Source organism: Dermacentor variabilis, chromosome 3 (assembly GCF_050947875.1).
Source record: "Dermacentor variabilis isolate Ectoservices chromosome 3, ASM5094787v1, whole genome shotgun sequence".
NCBI lineage: Eukaryota > Metazoa > Arthropoda > Arachnida > Ixodida > Ixodidae > Dermacentor > Dermacentor variabilis.
In genome coordinates this window covers 180,477,356-180,491,246 of record NC_134570.1, presented here as the reverse complement: position 1 = coordinate 180,491,246, position 13,891 = coordinate 180,477,356, and the positions used below count along the sequence as shown (strand labels likewise).

The 13,891-nt window shown below is 49.0% G+C and overlaps 1 protein-coding gene across 1 annotated transcript; it reads right to left on the bottom strand.

Annotated features, from left to right (window-relative positions):
• Nucleotides 1–8,219: 8,219 nt before the first annotated feature.
• Nucleotides 8,220–11,896, bottom strand: LOC142576550 (uncharacterized). Its single transcript, XM_075686716.1, has one exon. It carries the CDS (start codon nt 10,411–10,413, stop codon nt 9,388–9,390), a length of 1,026 nt encoding a protein of 341 aa, XP_075542831.1. The 5' UTR covers nt 10,414–11,896; the 3' UTR covers nt 8,220–9,387.
• Between the last annotated feature and the right edge of the window lie 1,995 nt (nt 11,897–13,891).

Genomic DNA, 13,891 nt, shown 5'->3' with positions numbered 1-13,891 from the left:
ACAATTCTAATAGGCAAATACATTACCAATGGGTGTCAATGATCCATTACGCAAACATGGAAGCGATGCATTACCACTAAGCAAATCTAGTTTCAACAGGAAAATGCTGAACCAATAGGCAACTATAGTTCCAACAGGCAAATGCAGAACCATGTAGAGCTATATATTTCCCATATGCAAATGCGGAATCAATAGACCAATAGCTGTCAACCCATTAGGCTACTGGTTTTTCAATTGGGAAGTTTTCCTTGGATAAAACTCTTCAATATAAACCAACTGTTAAAAGTCTATACGTGCAACATAATGAGCAAGGTCCATGGTTTTTACAGGAGACTTCTCTGTACCCGACAAGTGAAATGAATATCTCCTCTAATTGCTTCGAATTTATTGTGACTAGCAGTAAATATGCCGGAAAAGACATTTTCTACCTGCGGAAGCGCTGAGTAGTTCGAAGTACCTCGGGAAAAGCCGCCTTTTGCATGCTATGGGCAGTGCAAACAAGGATAACACAATGTGACTACGGAGGCACTGCTACTACGAGCAGCAACAGCTCTCGTTGTTAGTGGGAAAACAATTTAAATTACCGACACGCTGTATCAATGTACCACGAACAAAATACAAGTTGCATTTTCAAGCACTTTTGGCAAGCATGATAAATTAGCTTTTCTGCAAGGGTAAAGACAAATATCACTATATTTAGGGGAACATATTTCAATACTGGCTCACAATTCTGGACGTTTTCCAGGTTACACTCATTAAAATCTCAAGGTATGGAGAGAGACCTTATAGAGACTTCGCTACAAATAGCTATACTCATCTAATTTTAAATCATGTGGAAGCGATTGTGTGGAGTAACGCACTTTTGAGAGTATTAAACTTCTCTTGAAACTTCCTATTCCCCCTCGCACATTAAGACGTGAACGGCACGTCTAAAGGCTGAAGTGGACATTTCGCTTGAATACTTGCTTGATTTCGTATGTGGACAATATGACAGCAACGCTGTAACCATGCGAAGACGATTTCTGCTCTTAATGCAGTTTTTCATAACGTTCCCTGCTTCTGTGGGCCCCCCTCCGGCAGTCCAGGATGCATCGTCGATTCTGGAGCAACGGTTACAAGATTCATCTTGTCCGCGCCTGAAGTGCCTTATCTTCTCTACTGAAGATAGCCTTGTCCCTGCCGTCGCTGATTTCAACTTCTCTTCGTTCGATTACGTGATCACGGACTGTCCCATCCTGCTGGTACCCAACGCAGTGACGTCCGTGTCTGCGACTAAAAGAGCCTCACCGCAGGCCAATTTATTCAGTGGGCAAGTTTACAGGAACGCCGTAACCATGCTGAGAGAAATTCGGCTTTGTGTAGGTATGCCACTTTCATAATGCTTACTGCATTTGATCTGACGACCCTTTCTTTTTGCTGGTGCCGCACCCACAATGCTGCAGCTCCTTTTCTGCGTACACTTCAATGGAGCTTGTGCATCCTCTTAGTAGCATTTCGTTGACTGGTGATGTTGAGACGAACCCGGGCCCTCCTAACAAGAACCCTGAAGCTAACACTGGACTGAACACATGGTCCGAATCCGCCCCTACCGTCGATAGCTCGCCAGCCGTGGTTACTGGCCCTCACAATTTAGAACAATCCCATCGCAACGTTTGTGATATGACTTCGCAGGTACTTGCGCGCCAGAACCCAATTGCGCAAGATATTGTGGAACATAAGACGTCCGTTGACTCCCACTTCGAGGCTTCTGAAAGCCGCCTAGCTACTCTCGAATCTTGGTTCCCGGTCTCTAACTCTGTCTGATCATCTGCAAGATAAAATTCAGGAATTCACAGCGACACTGAACGAGCTTGTCACGCAGACTGGTGAACTGGAAGCTTGCCTCTGTCAACACAACTTCGAGTCTGTTTCTTCACTTTTTGAAGACATAGACAAATCCAGGACAGCAGCAGATAACGCCCCTGCGGTCACTGAGCTGTGGCGAAACTACAGGCAGAGGTAGCTTCGTTTTCGACAACTGCGACATGGCTACTTTCCAAGAATGGTGAATTAGAAAGCAGGTCCCGTTGAAACATTATAATTCTCCACGGTTTTGATGAACCGACCGGCGAAAGTCCAGAAACATTTATAGCTAATGTTTCGCAGCTATTTTCAGAGATACTGATGATGCAATGTCCGTCAAATAAGCGGTGTCACAGGCTTGGTCAGCTTCGGGAAGGCCACCGGTGCCCGGTCATAACTAAGATCCTAGATTTCCATTGTCAGTTCTTGTTCTTCAAAAATTTCGCTAATGTAGAAAATTTACTCAGTTTTACTCGCAGGAAATCTGTGCAGCACTTTTTTTTAAATTTTACTTGTTTCGTGCGCCTACGACTCTTGTCAGCCGGTAGCAACAGTACATTAGCCATGAGAATTCCTATTTTTAACACTGTTTTGTAAATGTAGCAAGAAATTTTGCCACAGACACCTCTTATATGCCGCATGAAGGTACCTAAGAAAATTTCATTGACATCACCTCATTTTACGCGCGTTTCTTGGTGGAATACTGATCACTGACAATGAGCAAACAAAAGAATATTATAGCGAATTACACCAGGTTTCTTAACTTTTTGACGCGAAGAGATGCAGATGACCAATGTGCATATTGGTAGATCTGATGGTATATAGACATATATATCGATTTTATACATGTAAGAGAAAAATTATCACATATTCTAAATGCGCTGATTGCAAAAGTGAAAACTCCCGACTTGAATGAGCGTGCTTCCTTTAAAAGCTGCACCAGCACCAGGTGAACCAATCGAGTTTCTGAGAAAATGAATGAAGGCCATTATTGGAAGTTAATATGAACAACAGCATTAGGGAAAATATTGTCACGTGGTGGTGACGTTGACGAAGACAGTAGCAAATACTGTGAAAGACAAAACTAACTTTTACTGGGCGAACCTGTGCCCAAAAAAACAGGCTACACTTATAGCACAACGATAGCGGCGAACACGGTCGGCGATCGTCGAAATCTGATCAGCGGGTCAAGTGCGTCTGCCTTTATACAGCAGTCATCGAATGTTCCAGACTAATCGTTGGGACCCGCATGCCTTCCACAAAGTTCTACAACACTCGAGTCGTGCTATGAAATCAGATAACACAAGGTTCGGCGACAACAGACAGCGGATAGAAGCATCGATAACTTTGCAGAAACTTCGGATACATGCAGACGCGTCCCGCGCTCTGCGATAACATTTGTTAGGCGGCGAAACGTGGTCGCCCGTTAAATATAAGTACACGTGTCAATACCCCCCTCTTAAAAAGCATCAACCCGATGCTGCACACAAACGAAAGTAATAAAAGAAAAGCACTCCTAGCAAAGAAAACAAAAAAATAAAGAAGTTCGTCAGCGTCCGTAAAAGTGTTTAAGACGCACCACGCGGACCACTTCAGATCGTGCGCGGCGTCGCTGTGAATGCGAAATGCCGTCTGGCACGACCTCATAGTCCAGTGCGCCAATACGTTGGATGACCTTGTAGGGTCCGAAATATCGTCGGAGTAGTTTTTCACTGAGTCCTCGTCGGCTTATAGGTGTCCACACCCAAACACGGTCGCCGTGCTGGTACTCGACGAAGCGTCGTCGGAGGTTGTAGTGTCGGCTGTCGGTCCTCTGCTGGTTCTTGATCCGCAAGCGGGCGAGCTGTGGGGCTTTTTCGGCGCTCCAGAGGTAGGTAGCGACGTCAAGGCTCTCCTCGCCAGTGACGTGCGGCAGCATGGCGTCGAGCGTCGTCGTCGGTTTCCTGGCGTAAACCAGCTTGAACGGCGTCATCTGTGTTGTTTCTTGCACCGCCGTGTTGTAAGCGAATGTTACGTACGGCAGGACGGCATCCCAGGTCTTGTGTTCGACGTCGACGTACATCGCTAGCATGTCGGCGAGGGTCTTATTCAGCCGCTCCGTAAGACCATTCGTCTGCGGGTGGTAGGCCGTTGTCTTCCTGCGCCTTGTCTGACAGTACTTCAGAATGGCTTGGGTGAGCTCCGCTGTAAAGGCCGTTCCTCTGTCGGTGATGAGGACTTCTGGGGCGCCGTGTCGTAGCAGGATGTTTTCGACAAAGAATTTCGCCACTTCGGCTGCGCTACCTTTCGGCAGTGCTTTTGTTTCAGCGAAGCCACGACGCCACGACGATCCACTTATTTCCGGTTATTGACGTCGGAAAGGGTCCCAGCAAGTCCATCCCGATCTTCTGGAATGGTCGGCAAGGAGGCTCGATTGCATCTAGTAATCCGGCTGGCCTTGTCGGCTGTGTCTTGCGTCGCTGACAGTCTCGGAATGTTCTGACATAACGGGCGACGACGGCGGTCAGGCGCGGCCAATAATACTTTTCTTGTATCCTCCATAGTGTCCGGGAAAAATCCTAGGTGTCCAGTGGTCGCATCGTCATGCAGGATGTAGGGCATGCAATATTTCTGGACGAAGTCTTGACGAGACAACAAGAAGGTAATTGGCGCAGACTGGTGAGAAGTTCTTCTTCACGAGTAGATTGTTTTGAAGCGTGAAGGAAGATAATCCGCGCTTAAATGCCCTGGGGACAACGTTGCTGTGCCCTTCCAAATATTCGACGAGGCCTTTTAGCTACGGGTCTGCCCGTTGCTGTTCAGCGCAATCTTCCGCGCTTATAATTCCAAGGAAGGCGTCGTCAATCTCGTAATCTTGCGGCGGCGGGTCAATGGGTGCGCGTGATAGGCAATCGGCATCGGAGTGTTTTCGTCCGGACTTGTAGTTAACAGTGATGTCGTATTCTTGTAGTCTGAGGCTCCACCGCTCCAGTCGTCCTGAAGGATCCTTTATATTCGCTAGCCAACACAACGCGTGATGTTCAATGACGACTTTGAATGGCCTGCCTTAAAGATAAGGGCGAAATTTAGCTGTAGCCCAAACGATGGCGAGGCTTTCCTTTTCGGTCGTAGAATAGTTGCCTTCCGTTTTTGACAGCGACCGGCTAGCGTAAGCTCTCACCTGTTCGACTCCGTTTTTTCTCTGGACTAGAACGGCACCGAGGCCTAGGCTACTGGCGTCAGTATGGATTTCTGTATCGGCGTACTCGTCGAAGTGCGCAAGTACCGGCGGCGACTGCATGCGTCGTTTGAGTTCTTCAAATGCGCCGGCCTGCGGCGTTTCCCACTTGAACTCAACATCACATTTAGTTAGACGTGTCAAAGGTTCGGCGATGCGTGAAAAGTTCTTGACAAAGCGCCTGTAGTAGGCACACATGCCAAGGAATCTACGCACTGCCTTTTTGTTGATGGTTTGCGGGAACTGTGCGATGGCAGCTGTCTTTTGCGGGTCTGGACGGACATCAGATTTGCTGATTACTTGACCCAGGAACAGAAGCTCATCGTAAGCGAAGCGGAATTTTTCCGGCTTCAGAGTAAGCCCTGACGACTTGATGGCTTCTAGTACTGTCGCAAGCCGCCTGAGGGATCGTCGAAATTTCCAGCGAAGATGACGACGTCATCCAAATAAACGAGACAGGTCTGCCACTTCAATCCTGCTAACACCGTGCCCATGACGCGCTGGAACGTTTCAGACGCCGAGCAGAGTCCGAATGGCATAACCTTGAACTCGTAGAGGCCGTCTGGGTAGATGAAGGCCGTCTTTTCGCGATCTCTTTCGTCGACTTCTATTTGCCAATAGCCAGACTTGAGGTCCATCGACGACAAGTATTTAGTGTTGCAGAGCCGATCCAATGCGTCGTCTATTCGTGGGAGGCGGTTTACGTCCTTCTTCGTGATCTTGTTCAGACGACGATAATCGACGCAGAAACGTAGGGTTCCGTCCTTTATCTTTACCAGGACAACAGGTGATGCCCACGGGCTTTTCGACGGCTGGATGATGTCGTTGCGCAGCATTTCGTCGACTTGTTCTCTTATAGATGCACGTTCTCGCGGCGAAACTCGGTAAGGGCTCTGGCGGAGTGGTCGAGCGCACTCCTCGGTGATTATGCGGTGCTTGGTGACTGGTGTTTGTCGAATCCTCGATGACGTCGAAAAGCAGCCTTTGTATCGTCGGAGCAGACTTCTGAGCTGCTGTTCCTTAATCACGGGGAGACTTGGATTAATGTCGTAGTCTGGTTCGGGAACCATCGCCGTCCGGGTAGATGCGGCGGAATCCGAGAGGACAAACGCATTACTGGTTTCCAGAATTTCCGCGATGTACGCGATCGTCGTGCCCTTGTTGATGTGCTTGAACTCTTGGATGAAGTTTGTCAGCAACACTTCAGTTTACCCTCCATGCAGTCGAGCGATCCCTCTTGCGACGCCAATTTCACGGTCTAGCAGTAGACGTTGGTCGCCTTCGATGACGCTTTCTACGTCAGCGGGTGTTTCGGTGCCGACCGTAATAACAATGCTCGAGCGAGGCGGGATGCTCACTTGATCTTTGAGAACACTCACGGCGTGGTGACTGCGAAAGCTCTTCGGCGGTATCGCTTGATCTTTCGACAGCGTAATCGATTTTGACTTCAGGTCTATGATTGCGCCGTGATGGTTCAGGAAGTCCATGCCGAGAAGGACGTCTCGTGAACACTGTTGGAGGATAACGAAGGTAGCAGGGTAAGTCCGGTCATGAACGGTTATTCTTACCGTGCAGATTCCAGTCGGCGTAATGAAGTGTCCTCCAGCGGTCCGAATTTGGGGGCCCTCCCATGCAGTATTAGCCTCTTCAACTGGGTGGCAATGTGTCCACTCATTACGGAGTAATCTACCCCTGTGTCGACTAAGGCAGTGACTACGTGGCCGTCGAGAAGTACGTCGAGGGAGGTGGTTCTTTGGCATTGCAGTTGGGTCTTGGCGTCGGATCACGGCTGCGTCGTGTTGAACTGAAGCTGGAACGTCGCGTCGTCGAGCCGTCTTTCGTCGGTGTATTCTTGGCTTCCTGACTTCGTCGGGACGGCGGCGTGTCGTCATTAGGTCGTCGAGATTGTTTCTTTGTCGTCTTCGTCGGCGGCGGAGGATCTTCGTCAGTTCGACGAAGAGCAACCGCACCTCCATCGGTTGCTGCTTTTAGTTTTCCGGATATGGGCTCACTGACCGGCCCCGCGCTGGGCCAGCGTATGGTCGGTGCTGCGGCGAGAGGTATCGGCCGGGTGATGGCGAACGCGACGGTCGTCGAGAGTTCCACTGAGTAGCGGCGAGGTAGTCGGAGATATCGCGAAGGCGTTCACTTGCTGCGGGCGCGGAGAGCTGACGGCGAAACCTAGCAGTCCCATCACCCGGTATGGGCATCAGCGATAGACATGGCCGGCTTCTTCGCAGTGATAGCAGAGCGGGCGGTGGTGGGGGGTCGCCAAATGTCCGTCTTCCTCGCGTAGGTGCGCTGGGCGACGGGTGGGCGTGCTGGCGGCGGCGGCGGCGGACGACGGAATTGCGTCGTTGCAGGGCCCTGGCGTGGTCGCGGAGGGGGACCTTGACGGCGTGCGACGGCAGCGTATGTCATCGCTTCTGGCTGGGGCGGCGGCAATTGTGGTTGCAGCTCGGGAACTCCAAGCGATCGGTGTACCTCTTCTTTCACGATGTCGGCGATCGAAGCCACTTGGGGCTGCGACGAAGGCAGGACCTTGCGCAGTTTTTCGCGTACAATGGCCCTGATGGTCTCCTGAAGGTTGCCGGAACCCAGTTCCTGGATGGTGTACTTCGGCGTGAGCCTCTGGCGGTGCCTCGTCGTCGTTGCCTCTGCAGAAATCTCAGCTACGGTCTTCGGCGGGTTACGAATAAGTCCTGCAAAAAGTTTTTGCTTGAGATCCGCATCAGGAAGTGGACTTTTTTCTCCTCTGACATTTCCGGGTCGGCGTGCCGGATAATATTGTCTGTGTATACTCAGACTGAATCGGGGAGACCGGGAATTCTTAACCAATGTAATCTCCGTGGCTTGTCTGGCGATCTCCTTCAGGGTGTGAACAGGCGGAAGGATGTAGAAACATATAGTTTATTTGAAAGGGTATTTGCTATTCATATCGTATTTCACTTCTGAATTGACTATTAATAATTCAGAGCCATTCCACAACGAATGTAAATGACCAGCAGAGCTGTATATAAATAAAAATAACATGAACTAAAACAACTAAGCAATATAACACAAATATTGTCACGGATCTCCTCCGGAGAACACTCTGGCCGAAAAAATGGACTAGGCGACAGGTGTACCCACACAGACGCACATTTAATACACCCCACGCGACAAGAACAGCAGCACACAAACCTAACAAAACTAACACACAAGATACAAAAAACTATCAGTACACACGAACCGGTAACACTGCCACTAGCGTTCCATTGAGAGTGGTTGGCGTTCGTGCTTACGTCTGGTTCGGTGCGGATGTGGCGTGGTGTGGGTCCCGTAGCCGGCGTCGGAGTGGCGTTCGACGTTCGAGGACTGGCGTCGCTGGAGGCGTCGTTGGTTCCGTCGTACACGCTCCCGGTCCGAGCGCCCGTGGAGGTGTGGCCGACGATGTTGGCGTTGGGGCACCACCCGGAAGAGTGGTGACAGCGGTAGAGACACCCCTGGCAGTAGCAGGTGGTGGCGTCCTCCGTGGACTCCCCGGAACGGGCTCAGGAACGGCAGGAAGTCTGCGGTGCAAAGCCGTAGAACACGAGCACGCCGGAGCAGTAGCCGGCGTCGCTCTCTTCCGGTCGAACCGACCCACACCCGCCGAGTCTCCGCTGCTTTCTTCTCCCCCCGTGTCTCGCCCTTCCTCGCCCTTTTATAGCCTTCTTGTTAGTCCACGTAATTCTTCTCTTCGTCTTCTTCTCTTCTCCACCAATCGTCGCTTTCCATCTCACCGGATACTTCTCCACCAATCATCTCTTGTCACCTCACTGGAAACTTCTTCTTTATCTTCTTTCGTCTTCGGTTAATCCACGTCATTCTTAACGCCATCCTCGTCGTCTTCTGGAAACCTTTCTTCGTCTACCATTTTATTTCATCTTCCTTCTTATATGTGACAAGGGCCCCCTCTCTCAAGAGTTTTTCCCTGAAAAACTGCTCACGTCGTCCTCCTCTTCAAGTCATCCAACCAGCCGACTATCTTCTGTGGCAATTCTGGCCCCAGCACACCATACAACACAACGTAGATGACCAGCACACACCAAAAGCACATCACTAACACATCACTGCCGTTGTCCATACAGTGTCCTTAACAAACATGGTAACGTTCACAACCAAACTGCGTTTTCAGAACACTGCCGTTGTCCGCACGGTGTCCTAACATAAACATGTTAATGTCGACAACGCACTCGTTTGTAAAATCACGTAACAACCACAAAAACACCAACAACACGATATATCCCTGAGATACATAGCACAGCAGCAACAACAAGATACCTCCCAGAGATACCTAGAGCTGCTCAGTTGGCTCGACTCATGAAGTCCGCTCCAACGTTATCCCTGCCTTCAATATATTCCACCTGAAATGCGTATTCTTGTAAGGACAAACTAGACTTACTGGACTCCTTACTCTGCTTGTCCTTGCTATGCTTTCCTTTGTTTGCGTGCTTATCCTTGTTGTGTTTCTCCTTGCTTTGTTGCTTTTCTTTACTTTGCATATCCTTGTTGTCTTTCTCCTTGCTGCCTTTGTCCGCCTTCTCCTTGCTTCCTTTGCCCACCTTCTCCTTGCTGGACTTAGCTTTGCCAGCCTTCTCCTTGCTTCTGGATCTCGAGCTGCGTTCCTTAGAGGAGCCTTTCTTGGCCTTCTTGGACTTGCGCTTGCCTCCCCCTTTCTCTTTGGTGCTCTTGCAGCTCTTGCTGCTTTTGCTGCTTAGCCAAGTATAGAAACCCTTCTTTTTCTTGTTCTCTTTACTATCCTTGCCTTTGCTTTTCTTGTCTTTGCTCTTACTCTTCTTGTCTTTGGACTTGTCTTTGCTCTTGTTCTTCTTGTCTTTTGACTTGTCTTTGCTCGGGTGCTTCTTGTCTTTGGACTTCTCCTTAGCCTGTTTCTTTCTTTCCAAACGCTGCATTGCTCTGCCTGTCGCTTGAGCTCTTGTCTCCACTGCCGACGAGAAAGTGACTGCCCCATCACTCGCCTGAGTTGTCGTGGACTTTTCCTCTTTTCGTTTTTCTTCAACGTCGAGCATGCTCCACTCGGGATCGGGGTCCTCGACACTTCTTGCACCCGTAATGTTTCCCACGATGAGATCGTAGATGGGTTGCTCTACGCATTTTGCCACTACCTTCCCAGTATAATATGGCGTGGACACTAGAATCCTGGCTTCAGGAAGGTACCCTACTGTGCAATCTGCGAGAGTGAGGGTCGACGTTTGCCCTGTAAGCTCCTCGTCCTTCACCAGGCTTCTCCTGACCAAAGGCGTGTTGGCTCCGCTGTCTCTAAGCCCCAATACAACATGGTCCCCTATTTGCCCAACCACCACCGGCATTGCTGCTTTTGACTTGGGTGCTCCACTCACCACCTCATTTCCCAGCGGGGTTTGTTCTCCTTTTCGCGGTGGAACTTCAGGTGGTGTGACAAGTTCTGCCCGAGAGCCGACAACGCATGCAGCTTGGTCTTGCCCCAGAGCTATCCGCTCGAATTGTTGCGGATACGCGTCCAAATCATCTCATTTGTCATCAAAAGGAGCCCTCAACTTTCTTGGACAAACCCTGGCCGGCCTAGGAGATTCGGTACCCGCAAAGGAACGCTGATTATCGTCCATGACCCCCTCATATCCTCCTGCGATATGCGCCTGTTTCCACAAAAGGAACTGCTTCTCACGTTCTATCCTTCTTTTCGCCTGCTCTTCTGCCTCGCGAGCACTTCTAGCCTCTCGCTCTTCTGCCTCGCGAGCGTCTGCGCGTGCTTGCGCCCTTTCCTTTCTCTGCCTTTTTGCTTCTTCTTTCTTCTCGTCCCAGAGACGCATCGCCTCTTCCTTGCTTAACCCTAGCTTGAGCGCAAGTTCTAGCGTTTTTACCAAATCCATACTTTCTGCCGTCGAGAGATCGGAAAGATCCGAGACAAAGAAAAAAGAAACAAGGAAATGAATCCTGGCAGGCTCGCCACTTGTCTTTGTCACGGATCTCCTCCGGAGAACACTCTGGCCGAAAAAATGGACTAGGCGACAGGTGTACCCACACAGACGCACATTTAATACACCCCACGCGACAAGAACAGCAGCACACAAACCTAACAAAACTAACACACAAGATACAAAAAACTATCAGTACACACGAACCGGTAACACTGCCACTAGCGCTCCATTGAGAGTGGTTGGCGTTCGTGCTTCCGTCTGGTTCGGTGCGGATGTGGCGTGGTGTGGGTCCCGTAGCCGGCGTCGGAGTGGCGTTCGACGTTCGAGGACTGGCGTCGCTGGAGGCGTCGTTGGTTGCGTCGTACACGCTCCCGGTCCGAGCGCCCGTGGAGGTGTGGCCGATGATGTTGGCGTTGGGGCACCACCCGGAAGAGTGGTGACAGCGGTAGAGACACCCCTGGCAGTAGCAGGTGGTGGCGTCCTCCGTCGACTCCCCGGAACGGGCTCAGGAACGGCAGGAAGTCTGCGGTGCAAAGCCGTAGAACACGAGCACGCCGGAGCAGTAGCCGGCGTCGCTCTCTTCCGGTCGAACCGTCCCACACCAGCCGAGTCTCCGCTGCTTTCTTCTCCCCCCGTGTCTCGCCCTTCCTCGCCTTTTTATAGCCTTCTTGTTAGTCCACGTAATTCTTCTCTTCGTCTTCTTCTCTTCTCCACCAATCGTCGCTTTCCATCTCACCGGATACTTCTCCACCAATCATCTCTTGTCACCTCACTGGAAACTTCTTCTTTATCTTCTTTCGTCTTCGGTTAATCCACGTCATTCTTAACGCCATCCTCGTCGTCTTCTGGAAACCTTTCTTCGTCTACCATTTTATTTCATCTTCCCTCTTATATGTGACAAATATGTCAGTTAACTTTAGTTGTATGTACGTTGATCTCGTGACCACAATATTTATTTATTTGTTTCCTTAATATTTGTTTATTTATTTTCTCATTTATTCATTTAGAATACCTCAAGGGCCCCAGTGAAAGGTTTTACATGAGGGGCAGGCTATTTAAGATGTTTTAAATGTTATAAAATTTTTCGATCGCTATCTTGAAGTCGGCGCTCCTGGAGAGGAGCGCAACGCCAGAGGCAAGCCGATTCCAATCTTGTGATGTTTTAGCAAGAAATGAATAAAGGCGCGCAGTGGTTGGAGCAGATGGCGGGTATGCAGCTTTTCCGTGATTGATGAAATCTGAATTGAGATGAGCTAGCTTGATGGCAGGAGTACGCTATGACGTGTGATAAAACTTGAACGATAGGTAGAGACATGTTATTTAGCGGAGTCATGAAAGACATCCAAGGTGAGCACGACATTTGGGTTCGGTGACACTTGAGTGACATGTGTATTCTGAGACAATGAGTCGGGCTGCGCGAGTCTGTACATATTCTGGCATTTTATTGAGGTTACATTGGTGAGGGTCCCAAAGTGCGCATGCGTATTCAAGTTTTGGTCTGATTCGTGTCTGTTAGGCGAGAAGTCGGAGAGAAGGAGATGCTAGATAAAGGTTACGACGCAGACAACCAAGAACGCGTTTAGCTTCATTAGTAACGTGCATTATGTGAAGGGATCTTGTTAAATCTGACGACAAATTAACTACTAGGTATTTGTATACACTTACACATCAAATCTCGAAGGTATCAGAATCTTTCGTGGTGGGAAATATCGCTGGCGATGATACGTACTGATGTTTTATTCATATTTAATGACGTGAGCCACTTGTTGCACCAGATTTTGATTCGATGAAGATCAGACTGAACTGATTGAATGTCACAGAGGTAGATAATTTCACCATACACGATGCAGTCGTCTGCGAAAACTCTGATGTTAGAAGAAATGGTACTCGGTAAATACTAGGAATGATAATGGGCCTAGGACCATGCCTTGAGGCACGCCTGTGATGACAGGACGGTAGGCAGAAGACTGATTATTGGCGTGCACGAACTGCTGGCTCTAAGTTAGGAAGTCACAGGATTCATTCAAAAACAATCAAAGTTCAGGCACGAAAGCTTTAGAGACAGGCGTTTATGGGCAACGTTATCAAATGCTGTCTCGAAATCCAAGAAGAAGGGCGCCGACCGATATGTTTACGTCAATGTTAGAGGTAATGTCATTGATAAACAGCTAAAGTTGAGTGTCGCAGGAAACACCGTTCTGGAAAACGTGTTGGTATTCATGTTACAAATTTGACTACGTGAGATGAGATCACCAGTTCCATTACTTTCGAGCAGACGCATGTGAAGGATATGGCGCGATTTTTTTTAGACAAATATGTCGTAGTTTTCTTCGGGATTGGAATTAGTTTATCCACCTACCAATGTTGTGGCACCGCTACAGATAAAGATACTGCTGCAATATATGCGATAAGGTAACACTTGTTACGGTTCTAGTATTCTTCAGTATTTTACCATTGATGCTACCGTACCAGTGAAACATGTCTGCTTTAATGAATCGATCATTTTGGCAATGCCATTGGCATCTAACGTGATTTCAGGCATATTTGGATGATTCGCATGAAAGGCGTGAAATCGTTGATTATCAGGTCAAACTGTTACACTGAACAAAAAGTGGCATTTTGTACTTGCGCGACCCAGTGTTCTGGGATCAAATTAGTACGTCCGTCTCTCACCAGGATGTTCTATGAAGGCGTAGTGCATGATGCGTTGATAGTTTTCCAGAATTTTGGGAGGTTGTTGCGTAACATGCCGGGTAAAGCTAATGAGTAGAATGAGCGCTTGGCTTGAGCTGCAAGAGAATTGAATAACGTTTATGTCGTTTGGAATGTATCCGAAATGCATTTATTATTTATTATCTTTGCGCATTGGAATTGACGCTACATTTTGTTT